Source organism: Battus philenor, unplaced genomic scaffold, assembly GCF_028537555.1.
Source record: "Battus philenor isolate CCGP_79_NKW_IND1 unplaced genomic scaffold, ilBatPhil1.0.hap1 SCAF_19, whole genome shotgun sequence".
In the NCBI taxonomy this organism is placed as follows: domain Eukaryota; kingdom Metazoa; phylum Arthropoda; class Insecta; order Lepidoptera; family Papilionidae; genus Battus; species Battus philenor.
Window position 1 is genome coordinate 13,208,285 of NW_027181681.1, and position 21,557 is coordinate 13,229,841.

Here is a 21,557-nt window from a genome sequence, read left to right on the forward strand (position 1 = left end):
GTGCAATACACGCACGTGTGTGACGTGATATTGCTACCACATGATGGACACTGTTATACAGCCCGAGGGTGTATGTTGTTCGAACAACAATGACCTCCTCGCTCTTTAACCTCTTTGTTAATGAAATGTTGTTTATTAGCTTGGGAATGAAGTACAGGGTGTTTCTCTATTTCAGAATCTTTTCCCTCGAGTAAGGACGCTTGCTCAGAGTGTGCACTACCTCTTTGTATTAATATATACCTTATACAGTTTTAGTTACAGCCAATATAATAAATACACGTAAAAAAGTAAAATTTCGCGCCTATAAGGATCGGACAAGTAATGTAAAAATTAAATAAATGTGGAAAATATTAAAATAAAAAGGGAAAATAGAAATATTAATAAAAAGTTGTAATAATTAGCCGTAAATAGTGTGTAATTAATTATAAAATCAATAATTAAAGATAAATGTAAATAAATTGTACGTTAGAAAAAAAAAACTGCCATTAGGGGGTAGAAGTTAAGATGGCGTCATAATAAAAAAAGCAAAATCACTAAGTTGTTATCGCTTGTTACAGGTTACATCATCACTATGGGTAGAAACCTCCCCCTAAGATTTCCATTGCGACCAGGTGGAAGCTGAATCCAGTACCTTACGAGGAACTTGAAAAATTCGTCTACCTCGCGGTCGGACTTTCTACGAGCAAGTCCGAGCTCTCCACTCTCTTTTTTCTTTATGGTACAACGAAATATATAAAGAAGGCTTTTGAATAGGTCCACATACAGCAACTTATATATATCACTTACGTGAATGTATTGCAAGAGGTCCGAATGCTGATTTGAATAGAGGTTCAAGTCAACGACGCAGTATGTGCCCCCAGGGTCTGAGAGGCAAATGTCGAAGTCGTCCAGGTCGTATAGTGGAGGCATTCGGTCATATTCGCTACCTGTGGAGAAGAAGTATGATTGTTATTTAAACATTAAACAATAGTGATGTCCTGTACAATAAACTAAGGAATACAATTAAACCATTATAAATTACTAGCTGATCCCGCAAACGTTGTTTTGCAAAAAAAATTAAAGTTTTTAATTAACAAATGTAAGATAAGGGTTGATCGTAGAGGGGTGAAAATTTAGGTTTGTATGTATTTTTGTATTCTGTATTATAATAAAATAAAAACCAAAAAAATTGTCTAAAAATTAAAAATAAAATTTAGGGGTGGACCACCCTTATCACTTAGGGGTATGGAAAATAGATAGTAGCCGATTCTCAGACATACTGAATACGCATGTAAAATTTGGTAAAAATCGGTCAAGCCGTTTCGGAGGAGTTCAAGTTCGAACACCGTGACACGAGAATTTTATATATTAGATTATTAATAGCTTATATTAAAGAAAGATTGATCGATAAAGATTATTTAAAATTCGAACATATTCAAGTAACAAATACAAGATTTATAACATGAAAAATTGTAAAAATGTCGTTAAAAGAATAACTATCAATGTTCTTGTCAAGTTACAACACCAATATTACTTGGGGACTTATACTGGCAGGATGCTGATAGGTTGTAATAAGAGTAACTTAAGCTAGTTTTATCTTAGATAAATTCTTAAACGAAAATAAATTTTAAATAAACAACCTATTTCTTTTTTGTTAAATTCCACGTGGTCGAAGTCGCGTGAAAAGCTAGTAGAAAATAACATTATAGCAGTGATTCCCAAAGTGGTCTATATCGACCCCTAGGGGTCTATGACAACCTGCAAGGGGTCTACGTCAGCGAAAAAATCTGGGGGTCCATGAAATGAAAATGGGAGTTCACGATAGTGGATCTCAACACATACACTGATAGTGCCTATTTACTTACATCATACTATCTTATAATATCAAAACATTTAATGTTACGTATATTTTACATAACAGATAAAAATTTTCATTTTGAGTAGTTTTAATTTAAATTCAATTAATAAATGGATAAATTAACATGTGTTTTTACTTTTAGTTTTTAACACTTAACTTCACTACAGTTAGAAATTTACAGGAAATCAATATCAGGTAAGTAGGGGGTCTACGAAACACGGAATAACATGGCAAGGGGTCTACGACACAAAAAAGTTTGGGGAACTCTGCATTATAGTAAAAAGAGCGTTTTCAAAATTCTGATTATTACATATTAAAATTATTTATTGTTTACTATCTGTACAAACTGATAGCCAGAAGTTAATGGAGTGTCACCCTGCATATCGTATTTGTAAATTTATTGCAATTTGTGTATATTTAAACATAATACGTAATTAACTGTGAAATGTTTCTCTATTTTTTCTGTTTGATAATTAATATTATTTATTGTTTTTGTATATTTCCTTTGAGCATGATATAAATATGCCTGATTATTGAGTTAACACGTTCACTGCGGGCCCAATTTTGAAGAACTTTCAGCTGGTGCGGCTGAGGTCGAATCAGCCTCAAGCTGAACTTCCTAGTATTCCGGTTAAGGCCTTTTCTGCCTCATGTTCATCAATATTTTTTTACAATAGTGAGTCAATGCTTCGCAGACATAAAGAAAGCTATATTTGTCTTTGTCATACCTCATACGGTTGAGTGTAAACAGCCGCCGCACTAGAGAGAAAACACGAGTTTTACGCGCCGCACCAGTGCAAAGTCTACCATGAGGCTGAATCGGCCTCAAGTCGCAGTGAACGTGTTAAAAGATAATTATAATATTCGTTCCGCTTCGAATGTAAAATCACAAGCGCTGCCGTCATTCAAAGAAATAAGTTCGCGGCATGTTTGACAGATTCAAAATGGCGGATACTGTTATAACATTAAAACATAAATTATATTAATTACGTGTTTATCACTTTAACCATAAATCAATGTGGATTTATAATTATAAAAACAAGCTAAAATAATGTTTTTTTTTAAATATCACAATTAAAATACATAAGTACAATTGGCGCCTTTTTCGTATTCCGCTATTTTTGACAGACAAAACTTTGGATGGATTAGGAAAGGTTAAGAATTTAAAAAGACTCAACATATACGAAAAAAGAAGAATTATACAATGTATAAAGAATAAAGATTTAGCTAGAAGTCGAAATTAACTTTATATACTTGTCAGAAAAAATCTTTGAACTTCCAATCATTCTGTATAAAATAACCTCTCTGAAATATATTACATTAACTTTTTTTTTGTTTTAATGCTACAGACAAATAACTTCTAGCAGTATAGTCTGTAGGGACAGATAATAAACTACAATTAAATTTAAAATGTAGTCATCAGAATTTTAGATAACGCATTTTCTAACTATATTAGCATTACGTTGTTTATTATTTCTGAAACCATTGATTTTTGGATACTGTGTACCATTAAAACCGCTTTAAAAATTTTACAATTAGGCCTGTCAGGAGCGAAAATTAGTTCATTTCTGGAATACGTTTTTAAAGAAATATTGTAAGGATCATTTAAATGTGGCCGGGCATGGTGAGGAGTCTGGTTTAAGGAAGTAAACTTTGAAGCATTATGAACTAGGTCTCTCTAAACAATCTTTGTGGGACATATGTCTCAAGCACCATTTTTGCTATCACCCTCATATATATATATATACAGACACATATATGTATCGATATATTTGTATATATATATATATATGTGTGTATATGTGTATATATATATCTGCGAAAGGAGTGTAAAGCTTGCTATAAAACCTTACTTTTTTAATTATTTTATGTGTCGAAAATAACTGCTTTTGGAGGCCAACGAATGAAATAAAACAATAAAAAAAACAACGGCTAAACAAAAAAAGACAGCTAGGCGAGACCACTTTGCGTTGCTGCCTTTCTCCGCACACCCATACCCACGAACCCGATGCCGAAAAGAGCATCAGGTTCGCATCTTACAGGCAGGGGATACCCTAACTCTATTTTAGTGAACCCGGGCTAAAGGGTTGAAGTGACCAAGGGTCCGGTGCCACTGCCTCGTCGTGACAGTCTACGAGCAGGTTTGACCGTCTCCCCGTCTCGCACGACAGCCTCCTTCTGCGTCATGACGTACGCCACCACCTTTTCTTCTTTAGTGCTACTGCTACTGTCAGAGAAAGTTCTTGCCAGGTAGACACACTTGCAGGTAGACATACGTCTAGGCTACATCCTACGGCTGAAATAATATGATACTGACAAGAATCAAGAATCGAATCGTAGTTTTTTAATAATAATCTCTCGAATAAAACTGCTATATAGCACGTCAGTAATATATTTACAACGTATCGAATAATCATTTATTTTTATTGACGTATGCTTTAATAATTGAAGCATTTTGTTATCAAGAGAATAAATTATGGTCACCGACCTTTTTATGCTCTCGTAAATAACATTTTAATTTCCCATTTTTGTAGCATTAATTCGTATCAATATTTTTAAATACATTTTTAAAAAAGATAATTTAAAAGAGTGCACTGTTTTAGTAGATTAGTTCTCTTGTAATGTTCGAAGGTCAGAAAGGGGTCTTGAAAATGAATACCGCACAGCATCACGTGAAGAATAATATTCTTTAGAAAGAAAAAACATTTAGACATGTAATCTTAACTAAGAGAGATCAGTAACAAAACTATGACATAGTTATCATGTTGTTACGAACGCACTGCCTTTAGTAAATGCTATTGGACTATTTATAATCGCTTGAATTAAACAACCCATTGGACTTTGTTCTGGTAAAACAATCACATCCAACGTATTGTTTTAAATTTGTATAAAATTGTGTATTATCATCTATATATATCAAATTAACAGTATATAGACAGTATGTAGGTACAAAAATATAGTCGTAGAACATTGCTGGAAGCTGGCCTCATAGATTTCCAACAAGACCTGTAAAAAGCGGTCTTCTAGCGACTTCCCGTGATCATAACAAGGTCACAAAGATCTGTGGTCACTGTGTCACTCCAGAAAAGGTTATAGTGGCCATCTGTGCGCTGCGGCCTGTCTGCTGCCATTTCAAATTGCCAATCCGCTGGTCTTTGTGCGGTCTTTCAATAATCTACGTATCTGTTATCTAATATATAAAATTCTCGTGTCACGGTGTTCGAACTTGAACTCCTCTGAAACGGCTTGACCGATTTTTACCAAATTTTATATGCGTATTTAGTAGGTCTGAGAATCGGCTACTATCTATTTTTTATACCCCTAAGTGATGTAATTTTTTTTTGACGAAATTTTTTGTTTTTGTTTTTTTATTATACAACATACAAAAATACATACAACCCTAAATTTTCACCCCTCTACGATCAACCCTTATTTTTAAATTGGAAATTAAAAATATTTTTTTTGCAAAACAACGTTTGCGGGATCAGCTAGTATCCATATAGAATGCTTGTATAAACTAAATTGTATGTCTGTTTATAATCTGTACAGTTGCATGGTTATGTTCCGTATGTATAAATTAACACATACAGTGCTATAAAAAAAACGAAGCCAAAAAATTTGAATAAAGAATTTTGACTAAGTATATATGACTGTTTGAAAATATATTGCACGGTTCCGAGTGGTCGGCATACGGCATGACAGAGCGAAATTCGTATCCGAGTTTATACATTTCAAGATTAACACGTTTCCAGCGGTACTGATTTTGTTAAATCTTCCATTAACTGTGGTACGAGGCGTTTTGAACCTTTTCCTAAACTTTTTTTTCAATTCGCACCAAAAAATTTTTTTGGTGCGAATTGAAAAAAATCTAGAATTTTCGTCTAGATTATGATGATGAATTGATGAACAAAAATCTGCCGAAGAAGAATCTGTAAGTAAAATATAGTACGGAATACGGTACCGCATGGAGAAAGGACAAATTTTCAAAAAAAAAAATCGTGATGGGATATAAAAGCAACAATAAATTTAATTTTAATAAGATTTATTTTTTAAAATGTGTAGTTGTAATTATATATCGAGGCCCAATTATTTTTTCGTTCGCCTTCAAAGATATTTTTGACACATTAAAATAATTAAAAAAGGAAAGGTTTTTATTACAGAGCGTTACACGTCCTTATGTATGTATGTATTTCCATAATGAATAATATATTAAACAAGTATATCGTTTATTATTTGTGATTTATTATTAAATAATATGTGCATGCATTAAAAAATAAAATATTACTTTAAATAATCATTAAATTTAAATTCATAATAAATAATTTCAATGTTTAATAATTTATTATTAGAGAATCAAAATCAAAATTCACTTTTAAAAATCATTATGGGTCTCTCTACGGGTAAAGGCGTCCGCCATTTTGCTCCACATTTCTCTGTCTTTTGCTTTGGTGATCCAAAGTTTTGACCAGCTTTTCTTTATATTACATTAATCCATTTCTTTTATTTCTTGATCCTTGCCAGGTACCCTTGTCAATTTTTCCTTATCCTTGCGTGCAATATGACAAGCCCTAGCGTCTATTATTTTTGTGGTTTTCCTTATTTTTGTATTTCTTTTCCGATGTTATCGTTATATGTTAAGTAGATACCTTCCCATCGTTCACTGGCACACATGTATTTTATTTTTGGTGTAGTTATTGTAAATGCATCTCTGGCAGCCATATGTAAGACAAGGTAGTAAACATTGTCCATTATTTTATTCTTAAGTTTTGAAGGTAATTCTGATTTAAGAGTTTCTTTATTACTCTAGAATATTCTTACGTATATATAAATATATATGTCTACATATACATACATGAATATGCATACGTATATATACATATATAAGTATATATATGTCGCTAGAGCCTTACTGTGGTACCTATGAAGGGAGTGCTAGCAGAAATGGAGCTCGAGACACATGTCCCACATAGCTGGCTTAAAAAGAGTTCTTTATAATGCCTTTCTAATTTACATGATCGTATCAATATTTCCTCAAAAGCCTGTTTCTGAAATGAACTAATTTTCGCTCCTGTCATGCCCAAATCTTTAAGGATTAAGGTAAAAACCAATAAAGGCTATAGCGATTGAACTGTTATACCTCGTGCTCCAATAAACACAAATTGATTGGCTATAAGTGTGAAATCTCTGATGCGGTTATTTAATGTATGGTACACCGAATTCAAAAATCAATGTATAATGGATTCTGGCGTTATTTTGCGAAAGTCCATCCTAAGTAAGAAAAGGACCAATAGAAGTTGCTATATATTGATCCTTTTCTTACCAAAAATCAATGGTTTTATAAATAATAAATAACGTAATGATGATATAGTTAGAAAATGCGTTATCTAAAATTCTGATCACTACATTTTAAATTTAATTGCAGTTTACTATCTGTCCCTGCAGACTAAACTGCCAGAAGTTATTTGTCTGTAGCATTAAAACAAAAAAAAGATAATGTAACATATTTCAGGGATGTTATTTTATACAGAATAATTGGAAATAAGTGCATAAGATTTAAAGATTTTTTCTGACAAGTATATAAAGATTAGTTAATTTCGACTTCTAGCTAAATCTTTATTCTTTATAGATTATATAATTCTTCTTTTTTCGTATCAGTTGAGTCTTCCTATCCTTGTCTAATCCATCCAATGGTTTGTCTGTAAGAAATAGCGGAACACGAAAAAGGCGCCAATCGTACTTATATGTTTTTATTGTAATATTTAAAAAAAAACATTACCTTAGTTTGTTTTTATTATAAATCAACATTGAGTTATAGTTAAAGTGATAAACACGTAATTAATATAATTTATGTTTAAATGTTATAACAGTGTCCGCCATTTTGAATCTGTCAAACATGCCGCGAACTTATTTCTTTGAATGACGGCTGCGCTTGTGATTTTACATTAGAAGCGGAACGAATATTATAATTATCTTTTAACTCGATAATCAGGCATATTTATAGCATGTTTAAAGGAAATATACGAAATGTACAAACCATATTTAATAGCAAACAGAAAAAGAAAAGATAAGTTTTATGGTTAATTATGTATTATCTTTAAACAAACAAATATGGTATACAAGGCGACGCGCCAATGACTGTGGACAAGAAGTAAATAATGAATAATTCTAATATGAAGAAAGTCGAATTTTAATAATGTTTCTTTTATCCAATAATGTTTTACATTTTATTTACTACATATCTGAAACCACTGTATTTTAGATAAACTTACAATGTCATTTAACTTACCAATCAAAAATACAGTTTTTATAATTTTGTTTAAATAAAAGTTATTCCTTTATCACAAAGTTTACTAAAGCCTAAATTATCTCATAAAATACTAATTTTAATAGAATATACAGAATAATTGATGTTAAATTTAAGTTTTAAAGGTACTGGCAGGTAAAGTAAGGCTTTAAAGATGCAAATAATTTGATCAATTTTTCTAAATAACTTTTGACATTATTTTTAATATGTAGTACATACCCGTTATCTCTGTCGCACGAAATACAGCTACTGACAAAACGTCACATAGGTAGTGTGGGACAGAGATAGTGCTCTACGAAGACGAAATTAGCCGATTGTCTCTTACCAAAAGTCGATGTGCAATATTTACCGCCGGGTACAATAATTCGAATTTTGAAAACGCTTTTTTCATCTCTCTTTTGATAGGGTGTACCTTACATTAATTCACTTTAAATTAGTAATAAATTCACCCCCTATGAAGCTTTTAACCAATCACCCTGTATAAAGTGAAGTAACCTACGATATTAGTAATTGTTGTTGAAAGACGTTTTATTCGTGTAAGATATATCCCTTACATGAATCATCACTGGGGAACTCGCTAAACCAGTTATAAATAGTAAAATGAGATGGAACTTCATCACCAAAAGTTTACTGAAGTCTATTGCAATTTTGACTGCCTAATACGTAACGAAATTAGTGAATATCATACAAAAAAATATAACACTAGTTAAATTCAAAATGGCGCCGAAAAGTAATTTTTAAATTGCCGCCATTTTGCGCCAAGTAACGGTCAGATTTATACGAAAGCAATAGTAAATAGTTTTAATTTCGAATTTTAAAATTATTTTGTTCATATTCATCAACTCTGCGCGCTATGTCGCGTATCCACTAATAATAACTAAAAATGTTAACACTCGAAAACCGGTGAGAAAGGCCAACCGGTAACCATTTTTACTTTTTTTTAAAGTTCCAAGAGATATCTCAGACCTTCTGTTGGATACTGGAACATATAGAACCTCTTTATATTTGCAATTTTTTTTTTTTAATAGTGTATGTCGTTTTGCAGTTTGCATTTACGTTTATTCTATGTCAGTTTACTTCTACGTATACTATTCTAGTTTTGTAAATTTTATATAATTATAATATCATGTCAAGATTACTACAATTTTCGTTTATGTATTGCAATACACAGTCCACGCGTATAATATTAAATAAATAAAATGGCATTCAAGAGTTATTTTTTTTTTCAAGAGTTATGTTTAAATTGTTTGTAGAACTTGGATTGTTGGCTCATTTACAGGGATGATATTATAATGTAAACATTAAAAAATATTAAATTTTATTTAACATGTTCACTGCGGGCCCAATTTTGAAGAACTTTCAGCTGGTGCAGCTGAAAGTTCTTCAAAATTTGTTTGTTCTTCAAACAGGCTGAGGTCGAATCAGCCTCAAGCTGAACTTCTTAGTAGTGCGGTTGAGGCCTTTTCTGCCTCATGTTCATCAATTTTTTTTACAATATTGAGTCAATGCTTCGCAGACATAAAGAAACCTATATTTGTCTTTGTCATACCTCATACGGTTGAGTGTAAACAGCCGCCGCACTAGAGAGAAAACACGAGTTTTACGCGCCGCACCAGTGCAAAGTTTACCATGAGGCTGAATTGACCTCAAGCCGTAGTGAACGTGTTAAAAGAGCAATTCTTGAGTTTCTCTCCTGCTCTTAACAGATCATCGCTCCGGTAGTAGCTTGCTTATTATATTAAAATAATTGACACTTAAAAAGCGGATATAGACAAGAAAGGACAAATAATATATTACATAATTAACACAACTTGAGGCAATAGCATGACCTCCAATACGCTCACATCGTGTGTAAAGTTATAAAAACTTTTTTAATAATATAAAAAGTTCAAAATCATTATGGCGTGTTAATTGTCTTATACGTTTGTAATAATTTAATATATTCACTTATTTAACAATCAATTAAAATTCTTAAAATTGTTTCCTTTGTCAAATTAATAAGTTAGAAACTAAAACTGCAAAATTCAATCTCGTTTATCCTATTTATATGATTATTATTATTTCGAAACGTCGAGAATTGTGTCCGCCATTTTGATTACAATATTTATTAAATTAATTTATTTAATACTCATAATATAGCTGTAATAAATAATGGATTATGATTGAAATTCATATATTTATATTTACATTTCTCTTCTCTTACATAACTTTTTGCCATCTTATAGAGACATTTTGATCATGAAGGTTCAATGTCAGGGTTATTTGGCGAATATATATATATATAAGTATCACTTCGTAGCCAAACTCTCCTGAATTTTGTTGTGGCTAAAGATGTGAGAGTTTCAGAGTTGTAACTTTGTAAGAATTCGGTCTTTCCTTTTATAGAATATTGTCTTCTTGGTACAATAAAACTAGGACAGTAGATGTTGACTTATGTTATGTTTTCCTTTCATAGCGCCTCCTTTTTTCGAGGCTTCTAATTTCCCTTGATTTGTGTGGGGTAGGGACCTTACAATTTCGGATTATGTATTTTTTATATTTTCAGTTTTGTATGTTTGTTCATCTTTCACCTTTGTTCCCAATTCATTTTTCACTTTCCTTATATCCTTCACATTTTCTTTCATTCATCGCATTCCGATCTTTTACACGTCAACAATTTTTTCATCATCAACATTCCTGGTAACATTTGGTTTTAATAACAGCATCATTTTATTTTGTTTTTTCTTTAACAATTTTATTTTGTACTTTTACTATATTACATCGATTGTTATTTTGATCTTTTATCTTTTTGTTCTTGTAGTCACACTTTACCAGTCCCTTTATTTTTATTCTTTAGTTTTATTCCTTTTCGATAGTCTACTGCATTACTTGTTTGCATAACCAGAGAAGTGCAAGGCGACATTTATCGTCGCCCAAAAAAGAGGCTTCACTTTCTGCCTCTATTTTCTTACCTATTTTCACCTCGAGTTTAAGGACTTGTATAATGTTACATAGATCTACAAGAAGTAAAGAAGTGACATCAAGGACGTTTGGTTTCGCGTTTGGGAACGTTATATGTTAAGTCGCCACACCTTCTATTGGTTAATTCTGTTTGTTTCCTAACTTCTTCTTACTTTTATCTCAATAGTTATTAGCAGTAAAGATCTATATCGATGATTCTGACCGATGGTAAAAGCTATAAACAATGCCTTTTCAGTACTAGTGTAAACACAGCATTACCGTGTTGCTTGTTAAGCATGACAAATCTTCAATATTTAATGGAAACAGGCGTTACCTTGCGGAAGTCCATCCTAAGTAAGAAAAGGACCAATATTTAGCCACTTCCGCACATGCAGTGGTAGTCGTGCAACAAAGTGCACCGCCCGCCAGCCCGCTGATAAATGCGTATGCGGCAAACAATGCGAATTACACAACTGCCACCGTTTAACCACTCAACACGTGTTTCACCCCTCCACGGGGCGTCTTCAGGAGTTATGTTACATCGATTAGTGTCATTGACTGACTGAATATTGACTATGTTTGGCCCTACTACGCGCCATACGCATTTATCAGTGGGCTAGCGGGCGGTGTACTTTGTTGCACGACTACCACTGCATGTGCGGAAGCGGCTAAATATTGGTCCTATTCTTACTGACAGATCTTCGACCACGACAATATTATTTATAACTTAGTTGTCTTCAAGACAAGAGTGAATAGGTTTCTTCTAGAGAAGCATGTAGCATCATAGACCTAATCATCTTCTAATATAAGTAGAGATAGATTACAAAGACCTTATCTTTAATGGGTTAAAAACCTTTTTCACATGTTCTTATAATATTTAATGAGGTTAGGTTTACGTTTGTTTCAGTGAGATCATGTGGTACGTAAAAATCAAAATTATTTGTGTATCCAACTTTTTTTAATTTGTCATAACTTGTGGCTAATTTCTATCTCTCCGGCTACATCGCAATTATTGATATGACAATTTTGAAACTCATTAAAAAAATGGCGTCGATTTTATCTGTACTTATCTGGACTTCAAAATTCGGAAAAATTATATTAAAGCTTAATTCAAACTTTATGCTAGTCCTTCTGACACTAATTTAGGATCCATAAATTTTGTAAATTTTTTTCGTAACTTGCATTATTTACAATTATGAAGAAAATTATTAAATTTTATTAAATTTCTTCATTGGATTCATTTATTTTAACAGAAACGAAACCGAATGAATAATTACTCGAAACAATTATTTTGCAACATGTTTCTTTTTTTAAAATGTAACTTTTTTATTCGTTATTATCATTAAAATTCAAAGCGCATAATTAAAGTAAATTGAAATGAAATGAAAGGTACTAAAAGGTTTATTATTCAATAATAGAAAATTTAAATGACAAGAATCCTTGACAGTGATGTCGCTTAATTATTTTGATTTCATTTAGGCTATGCGATAAAGTGCATATGTATAAATCTATGTTGTTAAACTATTGTGTTGTTGTGGAGTTTCTTCGTGCTTCTTCTTCACAACTATAACACTTTGCGAAGCAGAGTAGAGTCAAAAATAAAAATGGTTGGCGATCAACAAGAGTTAACACTAATATTGTTACTATGAGCTATCGCAAAAAAACACATGTCTGAGTTTGTTGTGAAGTCTTATGTGATCAATATGCGTTTGGAAACCTTGCAGTTTCAACTCGATGTATGCCATCATAGAGGAGTTCAATGTGATTGTACTTTCTATCAAATTGGCCTCCTCTGGTGTTGTCATGATGTAAAGAGATCACAGAGAGAGAATAAAATGATTCAACTAGTTAATTATGTAATATATAATAAATATATATTAAAGATAAAAGAAAACTCGTGTATTCAACTTTGGAACTTTTAACAGAACTCCTAATGATCGATAGCTTATTATCTATTTACTTTTTAATCTATTTTATTTATGATTCTACTCTGCAAGATGTTAGAGCCGTGGAGAAGAATCAGGAAGAAACGCCACAGCTACACATCTTGTAATAAACTTTAACACAGATTTAAACATATATTTATTTTAATGTTATTTATTTAATGTTATTTATTTAATGTTCTTTATTCTACACGTTAGGGTACATTTAAATTGGGTCACAATAATATACAAAAAAAGTACAAAGTGCCGTCTTATCACACAAGGCAATCTCTTACAGACAACCATAGTATGACAAAGGTAGAAGTACTAATAATGGGTAGATAACGTATTCAAAACTTACAATCATATGTACATAACATATATTCTCATAATAAATAAGTTATAATACACATTATAATAAAAACACGTCATACTGATTTGGATCGCACTTGCCTCAGAAATAATAAATAATAAAGAAACAGAGGAAGAAAAAGAAATGAATTAACAGATAAATAATCATAATATTGTCAAGCATAAAAATGTATATTTTTTATTTATTTCATCTAAAATAATGCCTACAGCATCAAGTAAATAATTAAAACGACTGTCATATTATTATGTTGTATTAAATCGAAAATAAATAAGTTTTTAGTTATTATTTTTTGGTAAATATAAATATTAAATAAAATATTGCCTTATCAGTGTATGTTTATGACAAACAAAATAAAAGAAATTAATATAATTATTGTTATTGGACTTACCGTTAAAGGTGCGTTCATCTGCATAGCTGCCATTCAGGAGCAATATCACAACCAACAGCGAGAAAAGCATCATGACATCTGAACAAGACGCAGCGACGTTCCCGCGCTTATCCTTGTTTACAACTTTTTTTTTAATCATCAAACGACAGACGTTACTGCAGATAATATATACGTCTGACACAATGCAATACAATTGAAATAAATAATAAATATAGTAACAGTTGAGTTTCTAGCCGGCTTTTAGCAGATCAATATACCGAGCCGATTTTAGCTTACTTCTTATACATTAAAATTGACATTTCAAAAGTTCCTTCAAATGTTTACGTGAATAGAGACATTTTGATTTTGAATTTGAAGAAATAAATAAATAAAAGAAAAATATTAGAGAGATTGCTTTATTTGTTAGTTTAATTAAAAAATATACGGCAGTTTTAAACTTACTGCGCATGCGTTAAAATGTCTAAGTGAATAGAGACATTTTGATTTTGAATTTGAAGAAATAAATAAATAAAGGAAGAATATTGGAGAGATTGCTTTATTTATTAGTTTAATTAAAAATATGCGGCAGTTTTAAACTTACTGCGCATGCGTTAAAATGCCTGAGTGAATAGAGAAATTTTGATTTTGAATTTGAAAAAATAAATAAATAAAGTAAGAATATTGGAGAGATTGCTTTATTTATTAGTTTAATTAAAGATATGCAGCTGTTTTAAACTTACCGCGTATGCAATCCAAACAAAATAAAATATAAATATACTTAATATATATATATATATAAATATGCTATGGTTTATTATCATGCCTAATATTTATTTTTGTTGTACCAAATTTAAGTGTAGATATTGTACAAGTCTGTTATAATCGTATGCATTAGTCTTAAAATTTGCTATTATGTCTGTTTGTGTTTACGTTATTTATGTGTGTGTTAAATGAATATATAAACTTCGTACATATGTCGTACAGACAAAATAAGAGAATATTAGTGTTTTAGTGCAACAGACTATACATGTTACAATGCAACATAAAAAAATAATTAAATGTAACAAGTAAGATAGTGGTCACTTTATTTAATGCTCTAAGGATACACTGTTTTTAACTTGTACGAGTTTTAACTAAGTTCCAAGTTGCCAAAGATTGAGAAAAATGGAAAGCTTTGGAGGTGGCTTTTACCTTGAGGGGTCCATACAAACTTAGTACAAAATTATCAAAACTATTATTTTAAATTACTAATTTTAATTTATTTGTATGGAATGAAATAAAGCTATATTTTTATTATTATTTTAACCTAGTTTTATAATGATATTATAATTTATTTAAGACAGTTTGATGCTCAAATGTCAAAAATTTGACGGCTATCAAAATTACAAAATGGCGTATTAGGTTTAATAATAACTGTTTATTATAAATGTATTAAAAATCTTGTTAAGTGATTACGTACCAATTATTTTTTGTTTTTCTTTAAGGTAAAAGTTTAGATAAAGATAAAATTCATTTATTCGACATTGGAACTTTTAAAAGATCTCTTATTGATCGTCAGCTTATTATTTTTTTTAATCTATTTTATTTCTGACTCCACTCCGCTTCGCCAAGTGCTATAGTTAAGAAGAAGCAGGAAGATACTCAACAACAACACTTATTTTAATAATATTTAACTATACAGATTTATACATATACACTTTATCAGATATAGCCTAAATTAAATCAAAATAATCAGGCGACATCACTTCAAGAATTCTTGTCGTTTAACCCTTAATTAGGCGCATTGAGAAAATCACTCAATTAGGCGCATGGGGTCTTAAATGACCCCAAAAAAATATTGAGAAAAGAGTATCAAAAAGGAATAAAACTTAATGGATTTCTTTAGTAATTAATAAAGTACTTTAATATACTTAACTTTAAGAAACAAATACTTACTATGACATTAAAAATATTAGAAAAAAAACAAAAACAGTAAACCTCTCTTTAAACTAATTTTTTTGGCATAGCCAAGATCAACTTAAGAAATAAAGTTTATTCAGCCTCATCAGCGGAATCTTCTGTTCTGCATCCGACGCAGTAAATCCTTGAGTGTTGCTGACTAATAAATTTACGACACTTGAAACATTTTGGTGGCACTTTTTTGTCGTCCTTTCTAGGACATGATGAACAGCGCCCGCGCTTAGCTGTTGATTGATAAACCGCCTTGTTCACATTATAAACTTCACGGAGCCGTCTTTTTGTTGTCGCTGGTACAGCACGTAGTTGTATGCGACGTTTTTGGTGATCTTTCACATGTGCCGCAGCTATTTTCTTCAAGAAAATCCGTCTTGTATAAGTCAAAGTCTTCTCAGTATTCGCTTTGTGTATGACAAATTGGTTGATTCCAGATATGTTTATACTCCAGGTAAATGTAAAATAATATTTTGTGCTCGGGTCCTTACTGCGTTCGATGGTGGTACTTTACACCGTTTCACTTTCGGGCCATTTCTCTGAGTATGTCGAGATAAAAAATAATTATCTTCCGTCGATACAGGGATGTCTTGGATATGTTCAGACTCCTCAATTTCGCTTTCTGAATTATGAGCACTATCAATGACAGCATCGTTTAAAGTTTTGTCTTGCGAATCCGAACCAGCAACATCTTGCTCTTCATCAAGCACTTCATCCAGCCATTGCAATATTTGTTTGTCGTTAGGCATTTTAATTCAAAAAAAAGAAAAAGCATAGAAAAAAACTCAAAAATACATAAAGAAATCATACCGTATCAAAATACACACATACAAAGATAAACAGTAAACAATATACTAATATAAACACAAAAAACATCACAAAAGTAAAAACTTACCTTTGCCAAAAAATGGAACGTAACTGGGCGCATGGGGTCAGGTCTCTAAAGGACAGCGATGTGTGCGCAAGAGTTAATGTTCTGGATGTGACTAATTTGCGTACCCCGGGGGGAATGAGGAAGCTAGAAAGAGCGTTAGTACGCTCTGAAGACTGTAAGCCATTATTTTTTGAATTTTAAGCGGCCCTGACCCCATGCGCCTAATTAAGGGTTAAATATTCCTTTATTAAACAATAAGACTTTGTCATTTTAATTTTAATACGCGTTTCGAATTTTGTAAGTAGTTTAACATAAAAAATCTGATTTCGTTTATTACAAATGAATCAGAGAATTTTTGCAGTTGAAACTTTGGTAGAGACTGTTTTACACATTGCCTTATAATTATACTATTCACGTTCCATATTATTTGAACCAGTAAGGATATTGATTTCTTTGAACTATTTTCTCAAAAATATTTGCGTTCCTGAGTTGTAAATAGCTCGGATGGCTCTCTTTTGCAAAACAAATATATTTTCAATATCCGCACCTCTGCCCCGAGACATCAGAGACTCCTGCCAAACGTGTCGATTAGGATCTCTCCCATAAATATCTTTGGGTGAGATGAATCGACAAATAAACTCTGTTATTAAGATATCGTCATATTCACTTAAGCGTGGCGATTATGGTATATCATCCAATAGATACCTTTGGGTGAGTTCTATGCCTTGCAATGGGTTGCTATAGGCTAAACCGACGACGATTTCCCATCGCAATTTAATTTAGACATATGAATGGCTACGTGTATTGTTAACATCAATTTCAGTATACCAACCGTACAGATGAAATAACTCAGACATGAGAACAAGCGAAAGAAAGAGATTTTTTGAAATAATTTATTATTACATAATTTGATAGTGAATTAGCCTGTAGGCCATGGTTACACAGATTTATTAAGACTAGGGGCCACTCGGGCAAATCATGTACTGATGGCGGGCCGGCCGCCAGAAGTATAGGTAATTACATTTTTTTGGTTTTATTCTGGTTGTATTATTTTTGCTGTCGGCGGGCCACCAGTATTCGACCGGCGGGCCGCAGTCTGTGCATCCATGCTGTAGACGAACATTTATAATCCACAAGGTGTGCTGTCTTCTATGACATCATTTACAGTGTTACCTTTAGCATATACGTTCTTTGAAAATTCTTTTTTAAATCTAGCAATGGACTGTTTCTGAACATTTTTTAACCCGTTAACCTTTAAATGCACAATGATGAAAAACTGCAATATACCACTTAAACATAATATGATTACTACACTTAAAAGTAAATGCATAGTGTTGTATATCTGCAACATTAGGTTGATTTTAATAACTAACTATAAAAAAACAGTACATATACATATTTCTATTTTTCCCTGCATCGTAGTGTACTTATCTGCAAGATAAGATTTTTAAAGTATAAATAAAAGTCATGCATTTAAGGGTTAAAGTGTTGCCCGTACAAAGATTTTCAAATTCTATGTAATCGAAATTTGCTTTTCCTTCTGGTATTTATATTGTACTAGCTGTGCCTGACGACATCGTCCGCGTGGAATTTTAGAAAAAAATGACAGTGACGCCATTTGTTGAAAATTAGTTATACCTAGTTATAAACCTTCATGGGCTCATTTACAAAAACTTTGCTAAAGATCATTATATGATAAAATGCATAGTTTACATTCTATAAAGGACATACAGACAAATATTCATTAATATATAATATATGTTCTTGGGAAATCAGTAATTTATCTATATATTTATATTTTATTTATTAACAAATCTTTATATATAACATTGATTAAGAATATTACCGTATAACTTCGCCGTAATAATATAGAAGGGAATCCTACGTTGAAATGTCCAACACGATGGTATGTACCTCATGCAAATCTTTCAAGAAAGATTTGATTATTCAATGAAATCGAGTCTTAGGTTTTCTAATTCCAAGCATTTGAATTTAATTATATCGCAACATTATTTTGAATATAATACGGTGTGAATATTGTATAATTTAAAACGAGGAACAAAGCAAATATCAAATAAAATTAAATACTTAATTACGGAAACGGAGACATAATTTTGGAGGTAAGAGTAGTCGTCCGTGACAATGACCTTTTTTTTGTGCATTTAATAATTATTCGTTAGTATTAAATTTACAATTAAAAGTGTGTGAAGTCCTTATGCGACCTCCTTCATATATCCGATGTAAATAAAAATTTGAATTGAAAAAAAAACCATCATATTAAATTATAATAGGCAATATATGAGAAAAATGACAAATTTGTTTATACGTAACATTACTATCCCAGTATGTTAGTTTAATACATTAATATAAAAACATTAAAATATATAAAACCTATTTCGAATGTCTTCAATGGCAATACTGTTCTTTACACGCTGTGGCCAGATACCAATAGCATCATGCACTCTTTTTTTTAAAAAAAAATCTCAACTGCCAATCTTATGATCTGTTAAGGGACTTCAAATTATAATAGCCTTTACAAGCCTTATTCTAAAACTGACCATAAATCATAATCCAGTATATCTGGTTATACGCATTTTATATTCTGTCGATTACAGTACTAGGTATTGCCTATCTATAGTATTGCACATCGACCTTTGGAAAGAGACAATCGGTTAATTTCGGTTTCGTAGAGCATTATCTCTGTCCAACACTACCTATGTGACGTTTTGTCAGTCGTGCGACAGAGATAGCGCTCTGAGAAACCTAAATTAGCCGATGTCTCTTTCCAAAAGTCGATATGCAAAATTTATCGCCGAGTACTGTAATCGAGAAACTTTTTTAAAGCTTTCGGTATAAATACAGACATTTATTTTGTTTGCTAAAATAACCATAATAGGTAAACAAAATTTTCTGTGACCTTCCTTTGCGCACTGCTTCAGTAGTTGTTTTGATTTTACAAGGCTATTCTTTTTTTAAATTATCAGTTAATAAATTACCAATGCGTCTTTTATAAGCTACAAGACATTGCTATCTTCATCTCTCGAGATGATTTTGTTTTCGGACAAAATTTCTTAGATTGCTTTGATCGCCTTTTTCGTACGAACACTACGTAAACGGCCAGATGTTTTTCTGTCACAAACAAAGGAGATTCTATTATATGTATCAATAGCCTGGTACACAAACATTTGATTAATACCAAGCGTGTGTAGGATTTTAAAAATTTGACACCATACTTTATGTAATGCAATCGCAGCGATTCGGTTCTCTTTATCACCCCATTCCGTTTTAATATCACAAAACATTTTACAACATGTTGGCGCGAAAATAAGAAAACACAATTAAAAATGACAGATTCCAAATTCAAAATTGATATCTTGTTTATTTTTAATTATAGCTGTGCTAATGGCCAGTTTGAGTATAATTTATTTATAAACTATACAAATTAATTAAATTATTTTAAGCGCGAATATGTACAATTATGATTGGCTTATATCAAGTCCGTAACGCTATCTACTATCAACAGTTAGCGGAAATCGAAGAGGAAATCACCCAGTGGTCACTCTCCTTTATTACTTACAGAAGGGAAGGAGAATTGGCAGTTGTTTATGGTCAAAGAGAATCTCCGACAGCCTATCAAAATCTAATTTTTATCCATCTCCTATTCCACCGCCTAACTGTGTTATGATTTAGGGAATCCAGGAAGTGCAGTGCGCTAACACATTGGACCTTCTTTCAGCTTAAACCGGTTTAGACACACAAAGGATCTCTCGTGTCCAGTTATTATCTGGGCATGAGCGGCACTACCGTGCATCAGCTTATAAGAGCGGCAGAAACGCTTTCGTGACGTCATCTGTATCGACTTCCGAGTACCGTCTCTGTCACGTGTCGCCTCTCCTAACAGACAGTCTTACATTTCAGGGCTGTCTCTTTGACCAGCTGGTCAGCCATCTCATTCCTAAGACCTCTTTTAAGATAGCAAGGCTCGAGGTCTTCTGAGGGAGCATCAGCTCGAGATGAATACAACGATTTCATAGGCATGGAAGGCTCATGAACTCTTACATGGCGTGAAAGCACTCCCGCGCAACAGCTTATAGGAGCGGCAAAAACCTGAAAAAAAAATTTCGTGACGTCATCTGTTTCGACTTCCGAGTACCGTCTAAGTCAAGCGTCGCCTCTCCTAATAGACGGTCTTACATTTCAGGGCTCTCTCTTTGACCAGCTGGTCAGCCGTCTCATTTCTAAGACCTCTTTTAAGATAGCGAGGCTCGAGGTCTTCTGAGGGAGCATCTGCTCGAGCTGAATACAACGATTTCATAAGCATGGAAGGCTGATGAACTCTTACATGGCTTCGGCAGCACTCCATGGAGTGACCAAGCCGACGGGCCCCCACCAGTGGAACTTGAGTGGCTGCCATTCGTCAGTAATACCTCTCTAGCAATCCAAAAAGTGTTCGAAATTCTATCTGTATTACATATTTTTAAAAATGTTCCGCAAGTTTAAATTAAGAACCAATAAGGCTACCGGGCGTTTTATTTACAATATATGAATAGCTGAATACTAAATAATGATTTTGTGACTTCGATATAACAATTAAAAGTATATTCAAATAAAACCTCAGACTTATTTTCGATTTACGTATAGCACAATGCCGTTGCTCTAATAGAAAGTTGTATGCCTTCGCACAATGTTTATTCAATTTAATATTAACACGTAAAATCGTAATGGATAACATATATATGGATATATAATATAAACTATAAAAGCAGGTTTTGATAATAACTAGTTGTCCCGGTTTCAAGAAGTTACCGGCCTATCGCTTTCCAAAAGAAAAAATAAATTAATGTTTACTAATAATTTTAAAATCGATAAATATTGATCTATATGCAAAACGACTGCATTTGCAGTGCGTGAACTGTCAAATACGCGAAGTTCAAAGCGATCTGTCAAATGATCAATATTTTAAAAAGTCATTATATATACATAAATTATT

The 21,557-nt window shown here is 32.1% G+C and overlaps 1 protein-coding gene across 1 annotated transcript in view; it reads right to left on the bottom strand.

Annotated features, from left to right (window-relative positions):
- LOC137921525 (nose resistant to fluoxetine protein 6-like) overlaps nucleotides 1-13,829 on the bottom strand; it is a 35,953-nt gene extending 22,124 nt beyond the window's left edge. The window contains exons 1-2 of the mRNA XM_068764314.1: nucleotides 13,765-13,829; nucleotides 787-926 (exon numbers count right to left, since the gene is read on the bottom strand). Coding sequence (XP_068620415.1) covers nucleotides 787-909 — 123 coding nt within the window. The 5' untranslated portion in view covers nucleotides 910-926; nucleotides 13,765-13,829. The remainder of the gene's footprint in view (nucleotides 1-786; nucleotides 927-13,764) is intronic.
- Nucleotides 13,830-21,557: the final 7,728 nt, after the last annotated feature.